At 47.7% G+C, this 21443-nt stretch overlaps 1 protein-coding gene across 4 annotated transcripts; it reads right to left on the bottom strand.

Moving 5' to 3' along the window:
* Window positions 1–5837: 5837 nt before the first annotated feature.
* Window positions 5838–21176, bottom strand: SLC17A2 (solute carrier family 17 member 2). 4 transcript variants are annotated; one of them, XM_081025215.1, is made up of 13 exons: window positions 20501–20728; window positions 19344–19461; window positions 16478–16588; window positions 15051–15256; window positions 13154–13387; window positions 12991–13078; window positions 10985–11071; window positions 9538–9656; window positions 9287–9448; window positions 8678–8810; window positions 8443–8590; window positions 7586–7676; window positions 5838–6525 (listed from the first exon to the last, which is right to left on the bottom strand). In XM_081025215.1, the coding sequence occupies exons 3-13, from the start codon at window positions 16503–16505 to the stop codon at window positions 6391–6393; spliced, it is 1431 nt and encodes a 476-aa protein (XP_080881341.1). In that variant the 5' UTR covers window positions 16506–16588; window positions 19344–19461; window positions 20501–20728; the 3' UTR covers window positions 5838–6390. The 4 variants fall into 4 exon arrangements, with proteins under 4 accessions (XP_080881341.1, XP_080881343.1, XP_080881340.1 ...); XM_081025217.1 differs by lacking the exons at window positions 19344–19461; window positions 20501–20728 and adding an exon at window positions 21020–21176; XM_081025214.1 differs by lacking the exon at window positions 19344–19461.
* Window positions 21177–21443: the final 267 nt, after the last annotated feature.

The following is a 21443-nucleotide window of genomic DNA, read 5'->3' as shown; positions in this document are numbered from 1 at the left end:
AGTGGCCTAGTAAGTGCCTGGCACCGTCCAGATGCTCTATAAATTGAACCACTTATATTCTCCCCAAAGAAATGATGCAAACCTTCAGCCTTTTTTTGGCCAACAGACTTGGATGTCTTGTATCAGTTGGCTTTTCCTTCATCAGAGGTTCAGGTTTTGCTGACCCTCTTCTGGCTTCTCTGGGATGTTTGTAGTTTGTCCTGTTTGGCACCGGGCTGGCAATTCCTGGCATTTCCTGGGTCAAGGGCCCTTTTAGTAACTGAAAGCCCCAGGTCAGCAGTTGTCCCCATCTGTGTTTTAAATAAACAGCCTCTGGCTCTGGGTACTGATTATCCAGGAGGGAGCCAGCTTGCGGTTCGCTACCCCAAAGCCCTATGTTGCTCTGCAAAACTCTTTGAAATCACTTCTGGATCCTACATTGGAATCCTGTGTTGCTGTTGTTTTCTAATTAAGGTTTTTCAATTTAACATTTTGTTATGGAACTTTTCAAGCATATAAAAAGGTAGAACAGTCTTATATAAATAACCCGTTAACCAGCTTCAACAATTATCAATATTTAACCATTTGCATTTCCATATAATCAGCATTTGTTCTCTGTAGTATTTTAACGTAAATCTTGAAAAAAATAGAACAAATAAAATAAATCTCGAATACTATGTCATTTCTCCTATTAAAAGCATAGCATCATATATAAGTCCTCAGACTGTCTCATGCTGCAAGGTCTTTACAGTGGAAGGAAGAACTTGAAAAGAAAGTATTTTTAAGAAAAAAAAGATAAATTCTGATATTTCTACTTCAAATTGAGTTAGATTTTTTTAAAAACTTCCTTGATTTTATTCTCTAACATTTTTTCTCTTATCTTGAACATGTTGGTTCCTAACATGTGTGATTACTTTTTTGCTTTATTATGTTATACCTATGTCTATAATAAAATAACACTAATAGTATTACCAAAAATAAATTTACTGCCGCTCCTAGAAGTAGACCTTGAGATTACGATTCTTGTAAAAGTGATTTAATAGACAGTGTTTTCAGAAAAACAAAACAACAGAAACGATAGACATGTGGGGATGTGGGCAGGGAAAGGAAGGAGACCAAACAAGGGAGTGAAAATAAGCTAAGTCTGCCAGGGAGCGGTGGGAGCAGTTCGGCCTCACCTTGGACTTGTCCTAATTAACGATGAAGAAGTTGGGGTATTTACATGGCAGCACCCATCAGTCGCTGAGCCGGGGTTCCCTGGCACTGGTATCTTTCAGTCCAAGCAAAGCAGGTTCCGGCAGCCCAAGGGTGGGCCTTGGACCAAGGAGCAGGTGTGCCCATTGGTATTTACATGGCACACGGGTGGCCCGTGCACAGCCAACATAAAGGACCCAGGAAACATGAGCAGAACAGCGACCTATGGGACAAGTGGGTCAGCAGGTGTGTCAGGTGCTCCTGATTGTGGAACGTGACGACTGAGAATGACCTCATTTTGTGCTCACAACTGTCCTATGATGCAGCGACTACTACTGCCCCCGTTTTATAGATGAGGAAACGTAGCCGCAGACGCCAGCTAACGGGAGCTCAGGGCTCCCCTGTGCCGTCTGGAGCAGAGGCTCTGTTTTCCCCTTGACTCCATGAGGGTACCTTCACTGCACACATATGTGCCCGTTGGTGGGATTTATATGGTGTGGGAGAGAAGGGGACCGCTGTGTCTGAAGGAAGCCCTCAGCACTTCAGGAAAAAAGGTGCCTTCAGGTTAACCAAAGGGCCTCTCCGCAGGGCCATGCTCTTTTCTCTCCACATGGAGCCCAGGCCTTTGTAGGGAAGAGAGGGGGGAGAATTTGGAAGAAACTAGAAAACACACTGTAATTAGAGTGAGGAGCTCAGATAAATCTTTGTAAAGCTTTTCCTCCCGGACTCAGGGGTGGGCAGTAACTTCCTACTTCAATGCAATCAATGAATAATTTTTCAGTTCCTATCACCTCTGATTTCCCCAAGTTGCCTTAGGATCGTAGAGGTGAAAGATCCTGGAAAGCGATGCCAGCAAACCAAGGCCTGACGCCTCACAGGTGAGTAGGGCAGACACCTGGGCGGAGATTGCCGAAAGACTGACTGGAGGGCGCGAGAGGCTTAGCCTGGGGCTACAGGCCACTGTGTGTCCTTCAACATCCTGTTTCCTGTGCCATCTGAATGAATTGTTCCTGTTGGTCTACCTGATGCAGTGGTGGCAGGGCCATGCTGGCTGTTAAATATTTCCAATGACTGTATGTGAGAGGACACGAATTAATGAATATCCTGAAAACACAGTAGTTAACCCCTGGAAGAGGGCACTGATGCTATGAATCATGGACTTTGGAAACTGGAAGGTTACAATGAAGAATTCAATATGAATCAGAATCCAGGAGACTTGATTTTTAACTTGATATGACAGACAGACCCTAGAGTGACCCCCAGTGATTGCTACGTCATGGTATTCACAAATTTGTGTGACCCTGCCCCCCCCTTCCCCGTGGGGGCAGGACTTAAGGATCGCTTCCAGCCAGCCAAGGTGATGGGACACCACCTCTGGTTACATTACATTACAAGCGACTCCCTCTGAGTGAGCTGAAGCTAATCGCTCTCCCTGTGGCCTTGATGGAGTATGCCGAAAGTTGGAGAAACTCACATGGCAAGGAACTGTGGGCAGCCCCTAGGACCTGACAGTGGCCTCCAGCCAAAAACCTGCCAAAAGCCAGAACACTTGCTATGTTCAGTGATGAGAATTATTAGAGAGCATAGAGCATGTGTAGTAAACAGAATTAAGTTGATATTTGTATCTTGGGGGATCTCATAACTGTTTGGTAAATGAGACCCTGCGTCGTCTTACCAGCACAGGCTGAGCATATGTCCAGATGCCTCCACCTTCTACCTGTTTGCATGAGAGTATTCCAGGTGGGAAAGCATGCATAATGGAAAATACGTGTGAAAGGCTGCTGGCTTTGGACTTGGGGAGTCGACACTGTGACTCGTGCCGAGGCCCAGGGTTTGATGCTCACAAAGGGTTAAATCGTGCAGGTCTCCTGGACGTATGGGGTGATGACAAGCAAGGAAGATACAAGTCTGGGGAGGGGAGGGGTTAGTGGGAAGCCAGTAAGTCATGGGGCAGAGGAAAGAACTGCAGCGGTGAGGGGAGAAATGGCGATGCTGAAACCAGAGCATAAGTAGGGAGGAGCCTGTGACGTGCTTCCCCCCGGCGAACCGGGTGATGACCCAAGAGCTTCCAAGCCAGTGCAGTGACACGGTCAGAGCCAAATCACTTACCAGACAACAAATCAAACGGAAGCAGAGGAAAGCCAGAGAAGGACGTTTTCAGTAGGAAAGCCTGCAGGCAGCCCCTTCAACTCACAAGAGGTGCCAGGGTCCTTCCAGGCACCAGGAACCCCAGAGAATGGGAGACCTGGGCACCAAGGATCCAGGTCCAGTGCCCTCACCGCACAGCATGTACAGGCAACTGCCCGCTGACAGCAAGCCCTTCAAAATGGTGTGCTGTGTTTGCTAGGGCCCTGGATAAGCTGAGCACCTGGGGACCCACTGATGGTAGGAGAAAACGGGGCCACCTGTAGGATGGGTGGGGCTGACCTCAGCCTGCCTCCCTGTGCAGCAAGCCACACACCTGGTCAGTGTATGCCCTGCTGTGTTTTGCAAGCGTTGAATTAATTAGTCCTATTAGCCTTCGTTTGAAGTCAAACGCCAGATAATAATCTTCTATCTTGTAAGTGGAGTGATTGTGACTAAAGTAAGGCTTAAGCTGGGATTAAATTTTCTCCCAACTGTGGGCTATTTCTCTACAAGTTCTCTTAAGACTCTGGGTACACACAGTCAGAAGGCGCTAGTACCCTGTACGGTATCGAAAGCCAACAAGCTGGCAACTTCCACAGCGGTATCCATTTCTGTCGTCCTCAAAATCATCGTTCACTTTGATTCCTGAGAATCATCGTTCGCTACAGTTCCTGAGAAGAGTCAGTTCACGTCTTCCAAGTTTTCCTGATTCTTAAGGTCCAACCAGACTGCATGGGTTCTTAGGCCTACTACGTGCTATCTTTGTTGCCTGTGTTGCCCCTTTGCAAAATGGGGGCAATACTACCTCCCCATGGGGTTGTCGTGAAGAATTAAACACGCCACACATGTTGGCTATTACTGTGTCATTATTTTTACTACTCATTCTTCTCCTCATTCAGGCTAGTTCTTTGGCTTGGAACGTACTGTTTTTCGTTGTCTAGCAATTCTTCCAGAGCTAACTTCCAGAGCTCAGTTCCACACATACGCCACTTTCTCAGTGAGGTCTCCCATAGCCACCCCCGTCCTCCCTCCAACCTTTCAAATTCTTCTACATGTTTACACGCACAAATGTGTACAAAACGCAAATGTACACTTTTCACAAAGTAAAAATACCCATGTGCTCGCAACGAGTGAAGCAGCAGGATATTACCAGCACCCCGTAGCCCCCCTCACTGCTTCCGCCCTGCCCCAGGGCAACCCCTAAGTTGATTTTTAATAGGATAGTCTTGTCTGGCAAAAAACTCTGCTTAAATTTTTAAAAGGTCTTTGTCTCTTTTCAGCTGCTGTTGTGCTGCTGAGACCCACCGATGCTGCTGTGTGCCATGCTCGGTTTATTCCCAGGGCTGTGTGGATGGACCATAACCCACTTCCTCACGCTGCCATTCACAGACAATTGGCTTGTCTCATGTTGGGCTCTTACAGACAGTGCTTCTCTGAATGCCAGCGCCCACCTTTATACAAATGCACGTGTGCATTTCTAAGCGAAATGCCTGTCGTTGCAAACTGTGAGCTTTCGGAGATATTGCCAAGCAGCTCCCGAAATCCTAACGTATGCTCACCCTTGCAGTGCCCCTGGCTTTGCTGGTTCCCACCTTCCTCCCTTCTATCCATCCGTTCTGTGGGCAGTGCTTTGTCACTGTGCCTTTGGTTTTGAGTTCTCCGAGGTTGAATGAAGCGGAGCACCTCGTCAGGTCACAGACCACTTAGAATTTCTCTTCTGGAAGCCTCCATTTAAGTCATTTGCCTCTTTTTTCCTCTTTTCCCCTGTATTTAATATGTCCATCCATTATACTGCCCCCTCCTTTTTCCGTCTTTTCATTTTCTGGAAGCCCTCCTTTCTCTCTACCTTGTAAGTTCCAGGAAGGCAGAGCCAGAGTGTTCTCACCTTAGCACCACCTGCAGGACCTGATGTGCTGTGTCCCTGAAAACCCCCGCCAATGTGGATAGGAGACTGGAGGTTCCAGTCCCTGTGGTCCATGGGCGTCTAAATGTGGTAGGAATTTCTCCTCTAGAACAGTGGTGGGCAAACCCGGAGTCTGGTCTGTGTGTGGAGACACCCGAACGGATGTCTGAAGTGTTCGGAGCCAGAATGGACCATGTCCTGTTCGTAGCGACTGTCTGACACTCTCAGGGAAACAACGAAACTATGAGGACATCAGTGATCTTTTTTGTACGCTGGAAAGGAGCTTCTCTGGGAGGTGATGTGCTTTCTCCCATCCTGTGGAGCCGTCAGTATTGTTCTCCTCTATATAAATTGTCATTTCATTTGCAGGCACTTCCGTTATCTCCCGTCAGTTCCCAGTATATGGCCCAAACTATCTCTTTGTCCCTTTTGGAAGTGCCCACATTGCCTCCCCTCACCGTGCAAGCTTTCCAATTCGGTCTCCTCTCCCCCAATTTCTAGTTAGTCTCATTTATTCCATTCTCTCCTGGTCATTTCCTGGCCGTTAATCTCCTGGGATTTAGCTAGGACCAGTAAATACCTATTTTGCCTGATGGAGATAACCCTAATCTAAATAATGTAGAAATGCTCTATTTAATGTTAGCAGGTGAGCTTTAATAGAATTTCACCACATAAATAAACATCGAAGGTTCACAATGTATAAAAAAATAATAAAAATGTGAATTGTGTGGATTACAGCTTTGAAATTCTGTGCTGAGCTCTCTAACACAGGCTTACAGTTCCCAGCAGATGGTCTCTGTGTTTATAATTGCCCCTTGAAGGTACTTATCCGTGATGATCCTGACATAGATTTTTATTCACCCAGTACTTTCCAAAGAGGAAAATTCAAAGGCAAGGGGAATTGGTGATTCATGCTTGTCCAGCAGTGGTCACCCGTGGCTGTTTGTTAGAAACCTTGGGCTGTGTCTGACTCTGGGTGGTGTCTGGGGGCGACCCCAGACCACTTCATTCAGAATCTCTGGGGCCCCTGAGTCTGTTTGCCTTAGAGACTCCCCAGAAAAATCTAACACACAACTGTAGTGGAGAACTGCTGGGCCTGTGATGAAGACAATGAAGAAAGAACAGCAAGTAAAAAATGCTGAAAAGTTAGTGGTTGGCTCTACATTTAAGTCTGCAGCTCTGAGTCCTCAGAGGCGGGTAAGGGTCCGCTCTTTGGCCCAGTCCTGGATTTCTGCTTGCCCAAACGTGAGGTAAAAAACCAGCCCGAACATGTTGACAGCAGCAGACAGGAAAAAGACGTTCCTCCAGCCAGACATAGAATCCTGCAAGCAAACAACAGTCTCACAAGTTCCTTCCCCACCATCCTAGAGAGCGTCCATTTTGTGTGTCACAAAATTAGAACAATAGGCAATAGCCACGTAAGTTATCAAAGAAGGTTTTACGAAATTGTTAGAAATAGAATGAGTCCAAGATGGACACGGTTCTGGGTTGAGATGGATTTTTCTTTAAACCCAAACAAATTCACCTACACGAATATTTTTTGGAAATTTGGACTTCAACATTTGTGACAATATTATATTACCCATTTAAAATTATGCCTAAAATGACGTCATTGAGATCTCATCCTGTGTTCGCTCTGTTTTGCTTTGTTTCAGGCTGTTGACGTCCATCACAAGAGCCAATGAGATGGACGTCATGCAGTGACAGGACATCATGTGGTGATGGGTCTACCTGTACAACCTTCCCTGCCAAGTCCGTTAGACTTCATCTCTGCCAGGGTAGTCACTGTTAACCCAGCACTCGATCACATAAAGACATATTGAAAACGAAATGAAAATGTTGTTGTAAGTTGCCTCTTGGTCCTTCTGTCTCAGCCTGGTCCTTCCTGCCTTCCCCTCTGCTCTACCTGCCCCCACCCCCACTGAGGAGCCTCACGGCCACGTGCCCTGTTTGCTCTCGGTCATCTTCTTTTCACTGTAATTTAGCCTCCCTTTAAACTGGCCTTGGGACCCTTGTGTTTCCATTTTGTGATGTTTTTCAAGTTGGAATGAATCTGAACAGACTGTTCATAACCTCCCCCTGTCTTCACCTCTTACCATTCCCTGGCGTGTCATTCACTCTGCTGTGACTAAGAACTGCTTCATGCTTTCGTGCCTCTAGGAAGCCATCCATGCTGTTTTCTCTGCCTGCACTGCTCCTTATCATCAGTCTAACTTTACTCATCTTCAGACATTCTGCGCATATCTGTCCCTGAGACCCCATCCTACCAGAGTCTGATTCAGAGCAGTTGTGTCTCCCCACCAGACCACACCATCTTCGGATGCATGTCTCCTGTGCCCGAAACGATACCTGCCACGCGCAGATGGTCAATAAATGGCCCACCTGACTGATGAGGAAGCCGGTGGCCGTGGAGGAGATGATGCCGGCCATGAGCCCAAATCCCCGGGAGACGCCCATGAGGAAGCTTGCGTATCTGTGGAGAGATGATTGCATGGCTGGCTTTATCCAGAAAGCTGCTTTACCACATAGCAAGCTTTCTAGAGCAGCCTGTTCTTATATGGAAAGATGGCTTTTCAAGCAACTCGACTGTAATGCAATTCAGTTCCAAAGGCAAAGTCATTTTGCCTCACCCTGGTTTTCCTTCACCTGAAGACATTCGGGGCAATCTCCTCTTGTGAACCCTGAAATCACCTACCACCGAGGCAACCGCCGGGGAACAAGTCAGGTTCCCACCTGGCTGCTTGGCACGGTTGGCAGTGTGTGGACAGGACACCAGACCTGGGACAGACTGCCAGGGTTTAAGTCCCGCCTTTGCCTTTGAGTGACGTTGGGCAGGCATGTGACCTGTGCCTCAGGCTGCTCTGCAGAGTAAGTCTAAGGAGAAGACCTACCTATGCAGCTGTGAGGACCGGATGTGTGGACATGAAGGTCCTTCACATGGGGTTTGGCTGAGGGCACATGTGTAAATATGTGCTGATATCACCAACACTCTGGGCGCGTCCCCAAACACATGCATGTGGGCCCTTTCCCAGAGCAAAGGCCAGTCTTGGAGGTGTGGGGGACAGGGGGGTTCGGGAAGCTCTTGCTCTAAAACGCCTTTGGTCATGGCCACATGCTGACGTTTCTCATTACTTGTCACTACTCTGCCATCATTGATCATATATGAACAAAATGAAGGACTTGTTGAAGGAGACTAAGGCCCGACACCTCGGAGGGGCCGGGGAGGGGACAGCTCTTACCTGGGGGCAACATCTAAGGTGTTGATGATGAACCCCGAGTCACACAGGTTGCTGGTCCCAGGAATGAGTATCAGCAGGATAACGGTGGTCACGTGACTGAAAGCCACGAAGGGCAGGGCCACGGCACAGAGTGACGGGAGGAGCAGCCCTGGCGAAGAGACCCGCCATCAGACACCCTCTCCGATTGTGCGTGGCCAAAGGAATTGGCTAACCTAGCCCACGCGCCCATCCTTACCCAGGGACGAAAAAAGTTTCCTAACGGTGATTAATCGGAGAAGATTCCTGGACAGAAGGAAATCTGCCAACTGACCTCCCAGAATCGTACAACTTGCTGCGGCAACAAAGGGCAGGGAGGACAGAAGGCCGCTCTGACGAGAGGAAGCAGGGACAGTGAGGACAGAGATGCGGGACCCCGAAGCCACCCAGGGACCACCAGGCCCTCCCCCTGCCACATGGGTTGTTCTAAGGGAATCAGCAGCCTGCTCCACACGAGAGGGACGCTGTCTCAGGGCAGACGGCCAGCGCTTGCATTACATGATGTCCAGAGAAAAGTGACATTAATTTCTAAGGGACCCCAAGGGATCAGCTGGCGTGGCAGTGTGGCACAGCCGTTCAGAGCACGTATCGCGGAAGCTCCATCACTCAGAGGTTGTGTGACCCAAGGCAAGTCACCTCATCTCCTTGTGCCCTGTCTCCACACCTGTTCAGCGGGAATCAGTCCAGTGGCTCTGTCAAGGTCATCGTGAGGGTGAATGCAAAGCCAGAAGGCAGTGAGCAGCACGGGACTAATTAACTCCCTTCATTGTCACTGTCATTTGCACAGAAGTGTCAGAAGTGTACTCACATCTCTGATGCTGACACGGAGCACAGAACTGATGTACGTCGGCAGATACGTGATGATGATGGTGCATAACCAGAAATGGCTGAAAAACCCCGTGAAAATGGCCCAGAGCGGTAGGCATCTGACCATAGCCTTTATGGGGACAGATCGTCTGGGAGATGTGGGCTGAAAGGAAAGACGCCATCGGCATGGGCATCGGCATAGGCAGAGCGTGCCTCCTCCGGAGAGGTCACAGAGAGCGGGGGGCATGGTACCTGCTGAGCCAGCGAGGACACGATGTATTCCTTTTCCCTGACACTTATGCATGGGTGATGCCTGGGGTCATCATAAATCACAGTGAACCACAGCAAGCAGCAGATACAGCCGATGCCACCTGGGAAGTCGGGACCCAGTCAGTTTTCAGGCCAATTTGTGAGCTGGCGGGGGAGGGGGAGTAGTTTCCTCTGATGTGGCACGCCTCCCGGCAACACACGGTTACCGACCACAAGGACTTAAATTTTCCCACTTCTTTTTTTTGATTGTTCTACAAATGTCCTTTGAACTAAAGCTGTCGTCTCACATACAGACGGCCATTTGTCAGTGTCGAGCCTTCTGGAGATAACATGAGTGTGGAAGTGCCATCGTAACGCTAATTACTCGTAGAACTCCAGTGGCGACAGTGTGATGTCATTAGCGGCACATTCTTACTACACACATCATTGTCTTATTTTGCAAAGATCTGAAGAGTTGGGACTGAAGAGTAGAGTAGCCATACATGCATGAAACAAGCTGCCGTAATATCAGCGTAGCAAGGGAAAAATTTCCAACACATTTACAAAGAACAGTGTTGTTTGTACTCAAACAACACATCCAGGACGGATTTCCAGAAGAAATATGTCTCAACAGTACTTGATTTACGTATGTGGACAAAAATGACCTGGGATTAACATCGTTCCCGAGAAAGCCATCCAAGCCAAAACCTTATTGACACCACTTGGTTATAACAATAGAACAGAAACTTGTCTCATTGCTGAGATGTGTCATCTGAAGAAGGTTCTGTGTTAAAAGATTCTGGGGACTAATGTTCTTTAAATTCCCTCTAATTACTGAATTCGGCCATCCATTTATTTATAAAGCTATAGCCAGGAACTATGATAGTATAGCATATGATAGAATGGACTCCATACCTCCAGCATTTCATAGTCTACTGGAGATGGAGAAAATAAATAATTACACACCAGCCAGACTAGAGAATAAATAAATACCAGTAGCACCTTAGGGGACAGAGAGACTGAATCTTATGGCATAACTCCTGGAGGTCCCCAGAGGGAAAGGTACCTTTTTGTGGAGCTTTACACGTTTCACCTGGTAGGGGATAGGTTAAGTGCATCTTGACAGAAATAATAATTATAGTGAAATACGAAGACACATCTAAAGTGTTTCAAGTCCACTTTACCAATTTGATATCTTAACCACACGCAGAAGGAGACCTGGCATATCAGAGGTCATGGCAGAGGCTCTGCAGAAGACATGGGGTAGAGAGGTTGCCCTCTCAGAGGTCGGCGATGTGCATAGTTGTCCCCCAGACTAGAGTAAGAAAGCCACCAAGGCTCGGCATTCTTCATCACCTTCCATTTAATGAAGACTTTTCCCGTCATGTGGGAAGCATGGGGATGAGTGCCTGGGAAATACAGGCATTAGAACTGAGAAAAAGCGACTCACCGAAGATGTAGAAGATGAAAGGCCAGCCCAAGGCCTGGGAGATGAGTCCCCCGACACAGAGGATGATGAAGGACCCAAACGCTGCCCCTGAAGAGAAGAGGGAGGAAAAAACGCTCATGACACTAGAGAAGAGGGAGCGAGTGGCCGCCCTGGACATCGTCCCTTCTGTGAGGTGGCAGGCTGGGGATGACTGGTGACGAGTCTTTCTTATCTCCCCAACAAGCCTTGTGAGGTCATGAGAACTAATAATAATGACCGGCCTCCTGACATATTAATGCTCCTTATCACCAGCATGACCAAATGGACATCGCTTAGTTTGTCACAGAAACCCTGCAACCACAGCACACCTGTATTTCCTTATAATCAGAGCTATATTCTGGCAAGGTATCTCAGGAGGTTGGGACCAGAAAAGGAAAGATTTTCAAAAATTAGTAAGAAACAGTCTCTGCTCTCAAGGAACTTCCCGTCAAGTTGGGGAGAAAAGTGTGAACAAAATTATTACAAGTGTAGTACGACGTAGACCCTGGAGTCTGAACATATTTTATAGAGACCAACAATAAGAAATGCATTGTACATGGCAACACACACACACACACACACACACACACCCCTTAAACAAGTTTCAAAACCCCGTACTTAGCCATACCATGTGCAATATGCTCCAGCATTTTCTATTCAATGGTATTTACTTTTATTTTTAAATACTAGTTTTGACCCATTTAATTGATTTTGTGACCTGCCTCCAACGGGTCACGATTTGGAAAAAAGAAGGCTGTAGAATATAAATATAATAAACCCACAATGCGCTATGAAAGAACACATGAGGGGAAATGAAAACCAATGGTAAATTTAAGAACCCTTTACGTGAGCCAAGCAGTAGGTGGTAAAAGGAGCTGGAGCTTTGGTAAAAACAGAGGACTTTCCCGGAAAGTGAAGTAAATAAGGCCAGAGAGGAGCCAGTGCAGTGTTGGGTTGGGGCCTGAGCCTGCTTCCAGCCGCCGATGGGTGGAAAAGCAGCTGGGAGCGCGTGGGAGGGCAGCTTTGTATCCAGGCAGCGAGGAGGTCAGTTTCATCTGCATCACGGAAGGACACAGTAAAGGACCCCCAGCAGGTGAACAGACATGCCCAGGTGTGCGTCGGGGAGACCACGTGCTTTGATGGAGCGAGAAGCTTGAAGGAAACAAGGCAAGAGGAGAGGGAAGACCAGCCCGGAGCATCTGCAGATTGAGGAGATGGTGAAAGCTGCCGAGGAAGCAGGGTAGCCGGGGAGTAAATGTGTGCGGATGCAGCAATGCATGGGACTCCGCAGCCACAGGCGTGACACGAGGGAACCTCAGTGTGGTGGTCTGCTGTGCACCCTCAGGGCCATCTGCGGGCAGGGGCAGCGATGAACCTGTCCTGTTGTCCGAGCCAGCACACTCGGCGGTGGTGACGGACAGTGTAGTCTGGGGCCACAGGCCTGGCTCAAATCCCGCTCTACCACCTGACTGAGATTTGCACTGGGGCATTTTACTTAATCTCTGTCTGCATCTGTTAATTCTCTCCTTTGTAAACTGCAAGTTAAAAACAGTAGTTACATCAGAGGGTTGTGGGGATCAGCTGAGAACACGGAAGAGCTCAGAGTGATGTGAGCCCTTTCAATGCTTCCTTTCCAGCTTCCAGCCGCGCTTCTCCCTCACCACTCTGAATTCTGATAGTCTCAATTCTCGCTTGCAAACCTTAGCTAAATTGGCGTGTGTACAGGGTACTTGATCTTTTTCTACTTATGCAAATTCTCTAAGTTCTACCTGTTTTCCTGCAATGCTTTTCTAATTTCTTAAGACAATGGTCCTTCCCCACTTCTGAGCCTCAGTGGCTTTTCAGGGCCAATGCATCTCCTGTTATGCAACCATCTTACCTTGTTGAATTTGGGGGAGGCACTTTAATCCCCTCCCCGTAACGCGTCCCCCCACCCCAGCATAGCAAGAAAGACGCAGCAGGGCTGTGACCCACGCATGCACCCTTACCTGACCCTGCAATGCTGGTAAGCTTGCTTCGTTCCAGCGGGGGGGCCCATTTGGCCCAGATTGTAAACTGACCTGTCCACGCCATTCCCTAAAAGGAAAATCATTGAGACCTTTGATCTCTGGACAGTTCAGGAATGCTGGAGGTAAGGAGGCATCTGAATACCTGGGCCACGCCCTGGAGTGTCCGGATGGCAATGAGCAGGGTCACTCCAAGGTCAGCAGCCAGGGGTGTGAAGAGTGTGAGGAGGGAAGACGTCAGCAGACCAGCCCCCAGCATCTGCTTCGCGCCGAATATGTCCGCTAAGTACCCGCTTGGGATGAGAGTCAGTATTATGCCATAGCTGATGGAGCTGAAGATGACACCCTGTGTCTCTGGGCTCCACGCGTACACGGAGGTCTGGGGAGAGAACACCGGAAACGCTTTAGGAAAGTCGACTTCTCAGCCAGAGCTGCTCGGGGTTGCTGGGGCCCGACTCTTAAGCATCAAATTTGGTTTTTCTCTATTTTTTGTCTAACTTAGATATTCCACCTTTTCCAAACAAGCAACCAAGTACACCCTGAATCCCCTCCTCTCCGGGAAAGCAGAAACAGAGGAAATGAAGAAGGAAAGAGATAAATAATTACACAGATGGAGGGTAGAAAGATGTAAATGAGAGGCCGAGAGGAATTTCATCTGGGGAAGAGCTTCCTCAGACTAGTTTGCTTCCGTGAAAGGTGGATGACATGTTGACTCTCCTTTGAAAGAATGAGGAAGACACAACTGGAGGGCGCTCTCATCAAAACAGCCCCTAACGGAGACTAGGGGCCGGCGCCGCCTGTCTACCCCACACCTGCATGTAGTGACGTCACAGACTTCTTCTGAAGAAACCCAGGAACTGTTTCATCGTCCCTAGACATGGGGCATCATGCTACAAATTGAAGTAAAGTGCCAAAATACATAAAATGTGAAGCGTTTTATCTATAATGTAAGACACACAAGATTCCTATCAGAATTCAAGTGTGAGGATGAACCTCAGTAAAACAGGGAGCAGTATTTGAGCCATCTTTTGAAGCATGACTGGGATTTGTAGAAAGAGAAGTTGGAGAATTCATTCTAGTGGAAGAAACCAGCAGAAGTAGACGTGCAGCTCTTGGAAAGCTGTCGCAAGGTGGGGAACTGGCCAGGCGTCTGTTGAGCTCAGAGCAGACGCCCTGGGCGCCGAGAGCAGACGGGAGCCTGGCACCCCGATGGCATCGGGGACCCTTAGCATGGGAGAGTCTGTGTGTAGAGTGAATGACGGAAGAAAGACTGAGGCAGAGAAGTCATTAAAACCAGATGGGTCCAAGGTAATAAAATCAGGAAAGGTGAGGGGGACATTAGCAGTGCACAGTGAAGGGCAGAGTCAAGGGGTAATTTTTAAACAGGGTGATAATTATGATTCTCGTGCAAATATAAAGTGAACGTGTAATAGTTTTATTTTAACTCACTGATGAATGAGAGGGTTGGTAAGAAGTTACAACTGGTCCAAAGCAGAGCTCCAGGAACCACATATATGCACATGTAAGTAGGGAATGATGCTGAAATCAATTTTAAATATATGGCAAGACCGGCTTATTCCCCTGGGGGCAGGGGGCAGTGAGCATCAGGTGATTGTCCATGGGACACAATTCATTTGCAGAGCAAGGGGTGGAAGTCACCGGCCTTGGTGCTTGTCGCTTATAACGTACAGAGTTGGCAAATGGCTCGAGGACACTAGCAGGTGCAGAGTCCTGCAGGGCCAGGCAGAAAGGCGCCCTGAGACAGTGCCGAGCTTTGCACGGAAGGCAGCCAGTCATCTGTTCTTTTTTAGCAGGTGTCACAATCTTTCCCTCTATCCTCTCACCTTGTAATTACAATAATCTCCATAAGATTATTATCACAGAGGTAAACCATATCTCGAAGAAAAATAATCCCAATCCTTTTGAATTTGTCATTAAAATCGTGCGCTTCTGGATGCCCCAGAATGAAGACCCAAATCTTCCAGTGGGACTGGGGTTTCCGTCCCAACCACGCGCCGCCTTCTCCACCCACTTCCCCTTACCCCTGTGTTGAACTCCTGGATGGGCCTGCCGGCGTCCTCAGGGTTTTCAGCCGCAGGTCCCGCTGCGGAGACGTTGGACAGAGCTGTCTGCCGGGTGCTGTTCACCATGGCAATGACAGCAATGCTGAGGCTCACCCGCTGGGTTACCAGGGTGAAGTTGGAGAAGTGCATGATGAGAGCCAGCCCATAGCGCAGGGAGCAGGAACCTAGGGGACGACACAGGAGAGGCCCTGAGCTGCCCACTGAAGCGGCCCCTTCCACACCCCCAAGGTCAAATCTAAACAAACCTCAGGGGACCTCACACAGTGCCACTGTCTTTTGTCACCAGAATAACCACGACTACAACCCTCCTTTGTCATATCCCTTAGGTAGCTTCATGATGCGAATCCGGGATCTTACAGCAAGTAAAGCTGTCAAGCCTTTTTATCTCAGAGGTGTGGGAAGCAGGTGACAAACAGGGGAAGACCTAAATGAGGGCATTTATGTCACATTGTTCCAAAATAAAGAGAACAGGAAAGATGGTGGCAGAGCCGTCACAAAACCCAGCTGCGAGTCACTGGTCCCGTATGTTTTGCATATTTATTTACCATAAATCTTGAAAGTTTATACTTAGAGAGCTGCTTTTGAATGAAGGTGATCGAACATGCAAGGGTTCTCTTTGAAATAACTGAGAGACAGAAAATGAGCATTTCCACTAACTCCTAGGGTAATATTCATTCGGAAATATTTCTGTTGTGTGTGACCTGGCTGAACCTTCACATATATTTAGCTTTTCCAACAATTGACTCACAGAACCATTTTTACAAGTCTGTAGGTGACTCGGTGCTGCGGAGTTGTCAATATGTTACAAGGGTCACACGTTTTCTTTACAAAGTCCCCAGGAAGTGGAACAATGGGCCAATATTGAAAGGGTTCCCATATGAATGAGGGAGTCAACTTTTTTTTTCCCTATTTGGAGAACTGGAACTAAAGAGAAACAAAGACAGAACCTGTGGAGGAATAGAAAAAATATAATGGCAGAAATCATTTTTATCGGCCAGTTGGCTCAGGAATAGGTTGCCTGCAAAATAATTATTTCCATTCCTGCAGTTTCCAAGCTCAGGACAAAGAGCCAGCTACTTGGCAAGGATATCATAGCAGGAAGTCATGCATAGTTTGCGGGTTTGTTTAAGGTAACATTTTCAAGACTCTTTCCATTCCTCAGATCTCAGGATTGATTTCTGATGGATAATTCAGTGGGGCTCCCTATGGAAGAAGCAACAGGTGACAGGATGAGGGGCTGGCACTGGTCCAATGTTACACTGAGAGTCTCTACAACGAGGCCGTGATGGAAGCAGGAGGATGGGGGTGAGGGTGAGTAAGGGGCACAGGAGAAAAAGGGACAGCTCTCCCACTAGGCATGCGGCAAACACAGAAGGTGGCTTTACCTTTCCTGGTGGATGGCTTCTCCTCCATCTGGCTGCTCTGGGAAATGGCACCGCACTTTGTGATGGGGTCCCCCTCTGCCCTGAATCTCTTTCACCACAACAGGCTTTGATCTGCGGGGAGAACCACAATCCAGAACATGACACACAAATGACTTCCTCATGCAAGTGGTGTCCTTCCCTCAGCATCAGGAAAACTGTGATTCGACACAGACTGCTTTCCACTGGGCAGTACAGTCTTCAGTGCTTCCGGAGGAAGTCTGGCTTTCTTATAAAAGTCAGTCCCAGCTATGTCATTCCAATTCTTTACCCATCCATTTCCTTTCCTGTCTTTTCTGAGCAGTGCTGCAAGAGGAAAATGAGAAAAGTGCAAACCACCTAAAACCGTGCAAAGGTGAGGACAGCGATGGCTGGAGGTGGGTCAGAGGGCAGGGAAGTTAAGTTCAGCACAAAAGCGGAGGATGAAAGCCCCAGAGCAGCCTTCCCTTTTACTCTGACCATGTTTGCATCCCTTCTGTACAATTGGAACAATGTTAAATGGTGTCATCTTTGAACAGGAAAGATGATATTGTGCAACACTTGTATGTATTACCGTTAAAGGTTGAAAAGGTTGATTCTTGTCTTTGCTGCACACAATTTGGATGCTTTATTGGCTGAAAAAGTCTTAAATCACTTGTAAAATCATACTGGATGGGGGAAGGGGCTTTCCACTATAATTATGAATAACTCCTGCTCGTTTGACAGGTAGAGAGAATTCATGACCCCAAAGGGACATGCTTGATACTTGTGCACCCATCAAACTCTTTGGGGATACATACACTTGTTTCTTTTAGGAACAATCCTCATCCTAAAACTGTTCTAACTTTTGCAGCCACTTCTAAGCAGAAGGATCCATGACAAACACATGGACCCGGCTTCGGTTTCCTCATTCAAAGCTTTGCATCTTATCCGCCCCCTTCAGGGTGGTCATAAGCTATGGCCTTAGGACACAGGTTCATAAAGAAAGATTCAGATGAGGACCTCTGCCCCCAGATTCCTTGGCAGTATTAGTTAACACAGCACAGTGCGGGAGAGAAGGTAACCTAACAATAAACGTTTGGCAATTTTAATAGATTCTTATAATGGCCTGTGTTAGAAGAATGTGAATGTGAATTTGAAGATTTGAATGACATTAGGGAAATGCTTGTACTCTCGTGTGCAAAGCAGGCTCTACGCCTGTGTTACGTGAAGGACCCCAGATAGAGAAACAGACTCACACAGGCTGGTTACCACCCACGATGGTCACATCCACCTTCGTGATTTTCCATAGTTACCAAGTGGTTTTTTTCCCCCCTACAATTAGTAGATATGCATGTTATATTGAGAAGAAGCTAAGTATCTTTGAAAAAACAATAATTAGGCTTCTTGACCATGGTCAGGATGGTTTTCTGCTTGCCATGTGTCTCTAGAATGCCAGGAAGATCACCCCATCTAAGCTGTGACTGTTTCTATTTTCATCCCCATGACCCCAGCTGGATGCCCAGTTGCTAACAAGAGAAGGTCAGCACCAGGAAACACGCTGCATTTTCTCTGCCTTGGGAAGCCATCAGGCTCGCTAGGATGGGGGAATACCAGGGCTTGAGCCCAGCGTTCCACCCTGGGATCCCAGCTGAAGCAAGCTGGATGGACACCGGGTTGACCCATCGTTTGGGCCATTTTCTGTTTGATTCCCCTCATTATGTGTGACCCCTAGACTTGGCTGGAGGCAACTCCTTAACCCCCTATACAACTACAAGCACTCCCACTCCATGTAAATCTGTCCCACCAACCTGTCCACTCAACCTTGTAAACACAGAATTCTGCAGCTGGAGGAGACTCAGAGGGCTTCTGGCTCAGCTGTGGGTTTTGTTGATGAGAAGATGGAAGTGCAGAAAGAGGCAAACTGCCTCCAGACACGGGGTTTTCCAGGCAGCCCCAGCTCTCCTAGAGCCCAGACAGCGCCCTTTCCATTAATCCGACTTCCCCTTATATTCACATTTTAAGCACAAGCACTCTGTAAGCAGAACAGGGTAGGTTTGCTTTGCAGTATTCGAGATGCATGACTTTAAATTTTTAATCATGTATCCCAGAAGGAAACTGGGTGGTGAAACAATGCTTCCAAGTTGAGCTCAGAATATTTCAAAGAATAAAAACGACATTTCTCTCTTGTGTTTTGTTGGTGAAATCATATCACAAACCCATCACTTTAGCTGTCCTTCCCTTGCCGTCTGCTGCCATCCCTACCTCGGCTTTACGGTTTCAAATGCGTCTCTGAATTTTGTCTCGATAGCTAATTTCAGTTGTTAATTTCCCTGTTTCCTTTCCATGAGACAAACACAGAGCAGGTGGACTTGCCAAACCATTCAAACCAGGATCTTTCTGTGACACAATAATGGAAACTATTTCTCCGAAATAATCCCAGAAGCATATAAAATTATGGAGTCTGAGTGCTGGCATAATCGATATGCTTTAGAGACAGTGAAATGTCCTAGCCCAGCAGAGAATGCTGGCAGGGAACTTCCCCTTGACGCTTGTAAAATAGTGAATCCTAGTGTCAGAGCTATACACAGACAGAGAAAATTGAAGTGAAATTAAGTTAAAGGAAAATGCTACATTTTAAAGTAATTTTGACATGATGGAGTTGTATTTGGTATGCAATTAATCGTATAGACAATATGGTTTATGCATAAGCAAAAGAATAGTTATTTTTTTCCTTCTATTCCACTTAGTGTCAAACTCACTATTCCGCTATGATGGCTTCTCTGTCGCTCTTAGTTCTCCCCTGATGCCCAGCCTGTCTTGCATCACCTATGTTGGCTGAGGCCCCTCGTTTGCTCAGGGTAAATGTTACCTGTAGTTGAAGGAGCATGAACCTGCCGTTCAAAGGGCGTCTCGGGACCTACGGCTTTTCCGCTCTTCACAGTCTGAGTAAAGCAGGTGTCATAAGCTCCCCAAGCTTTAATCGTTTCCTGGGGAAAACGGGACACTATGACTTCATGGGACAGTTGTGAGGCAGTAACTACAGGCCGAAAACTGCGACTGATGGTAACAGCGGCAACACCAGCAGACTGGCATGTGGGCCTCTGCGATGGCTAAGTGCAGGCTTCTAGCACACAGACTAGGTCTCAACAAAAAGGATTTTGACTGATTGTTAAATGGGCTTTAAACTTTTCCTTTTAAAAGTGGGTTCTTCTGGGCTGGAATGTACGAGTCAGATGAGGAGCAGATTCATTGCTACAAATATCACAGAATATGGGAAGAAGTCACCTTTTCTGTGTTGGTAAAACTGAGACTCCTTTCATCTCCTGTCTGCCTTTCTGAAAGGCTGGTAGTTCTGAAATAAAGCCAATTATTCCAGTAGGTCATATATGTCACGCTGTCGTTTCATTTATGAATTTAATTATGGAAAGAAAGAAACATGAAAAGTGTACTGAGCACCAAGAGTGGACAATCCTAGATGGCAGGGTTATGCCAAACTTAAGGGGTAACTGGGGGTACTGCCGTGGGGACCTCAAAACTTGGCTCATCAGGAGATAGGCAGGAGTACCCACACACCTCTCCGCCAAGTGACAACCTCAGGCTATGGCTTCCAGGCCGACGTGAGCCTAGCCGTGCCTTTCTCTGGCCGCCTTCCCTGAGTCTTTCCCCAGGCTTCCCATCCAAGCCCTAACCGCCATCTCTGGGCACCTTCTCTCGGCTCACAAACCAGCCGATCTCCACAAGCGCACATGTTTTCTCGCCTTCAATTTTACCCACACCTTTGTTCATATTCTCCTTTTCCTGAGAGACAACTTGAGAAATCTCAAAGGGCTCATTAGCCCCAGTCCCCAAACCTAAACCTTGTAAGTGCTGGTCCAGGATTTTATTCCACAGCCAGAACCCGATCAGTTCACCAGGGTGTAACAGCTAATGCTCGTGGAATCCTCAGAGCTGGGACCATCGTCCCCAGTGTCCCTGGCACTGGTGGCCTCTCAAGCCTGGCTCTAGGCTCTTGACTGACTCGATTACCTTTTTTAGAAGTCTCTTCTTTGTTCTGGAGCCAGATGGAGGTCCTTAGGCGGCTGGTAGTTTTCCTTCTGACTTTCCCTCCCTTCAATAGCTCTCTGATGGGTAACTTATTATCATCTGCATCTGACCCAGAAAGAAGAAAAGCACTTACCTTCACCATTAAATCAGTATCTTAAGCCCTAGACTCTAACGCTACCTTCGCGTTGTTGTCGTCCCTTCTCTCCTTTCAAACAATTCCGCTGTTTCACAAGTATAAATAACAAGCCACGTGGCAGTGAGACAGCCCTGAGTTTGGCTCCAGCACTCAGAGCACAGCCCGAGTCTGGCTTTGCTGCTTAATTTTTAACTTTATTTTGAAGTTCTCACTGACAGAATGAGTATCTCCAAAGTGACACTATGTTTTCCTGCTTTGAACTTTGCATACCACTGAAAAAGTCAACAAGACCTTCTGAAAGGAAGGTGGTGTGGTGAGGAAGAAAGAGCAGAGCTGTGGGGACAGAGGGGTGAGGTCAAACGCACCTTCACTTCCGAGTGTTTTCCGTGGCCACGGACATATCACCCAACCTCTTTGGACTGGTTTCCACACCGGTTAAGCGAGGGTGATGACTCATGGGGTCGTTGGGCAGATTAAATGCAGTACATCTGCTACCTGGTGGGAGGTCCTCCAGGGAAAGAGGCATTCCTTCCCGGCAGCGGCTCTGTTACGTCAGGTAGGCTTTCCGTAAGCCGCTGGTGCCACAGCCTCTGATGTGTTCCCTGAAGCTGCCCTGAGCCCTCCCTTCCTAATCCAGTCTCTGCTTCACTCCTGGTTCTTGAACTTGTGTCCCAGTTTTGATTCTTACGTGTCGGGCTCTGGCTGCTACTGGGTCTTCCCAGGTTGACTCCCGACCTTCATAAAATGCAGTGGGGTCCATCCTTCTGGCTTTATTAGCTTCAAACTGCT

This window comes from Rhinolophus hipposideros (genome assembly GCF_964194185.1).
Source record: "Rhinolophus hipposideros genome assembly, chromosome: 19".
Lineage (NCBI taxonomy): Eukaryota > Metazoa > Chordata > Mammalia > Chiroptera > Rhinolophidae > Rhinolophus > Rhinolophus hipposideros.
This window is presented reverse-complemented; position numbering and strand designations above follow the sequence as displayed.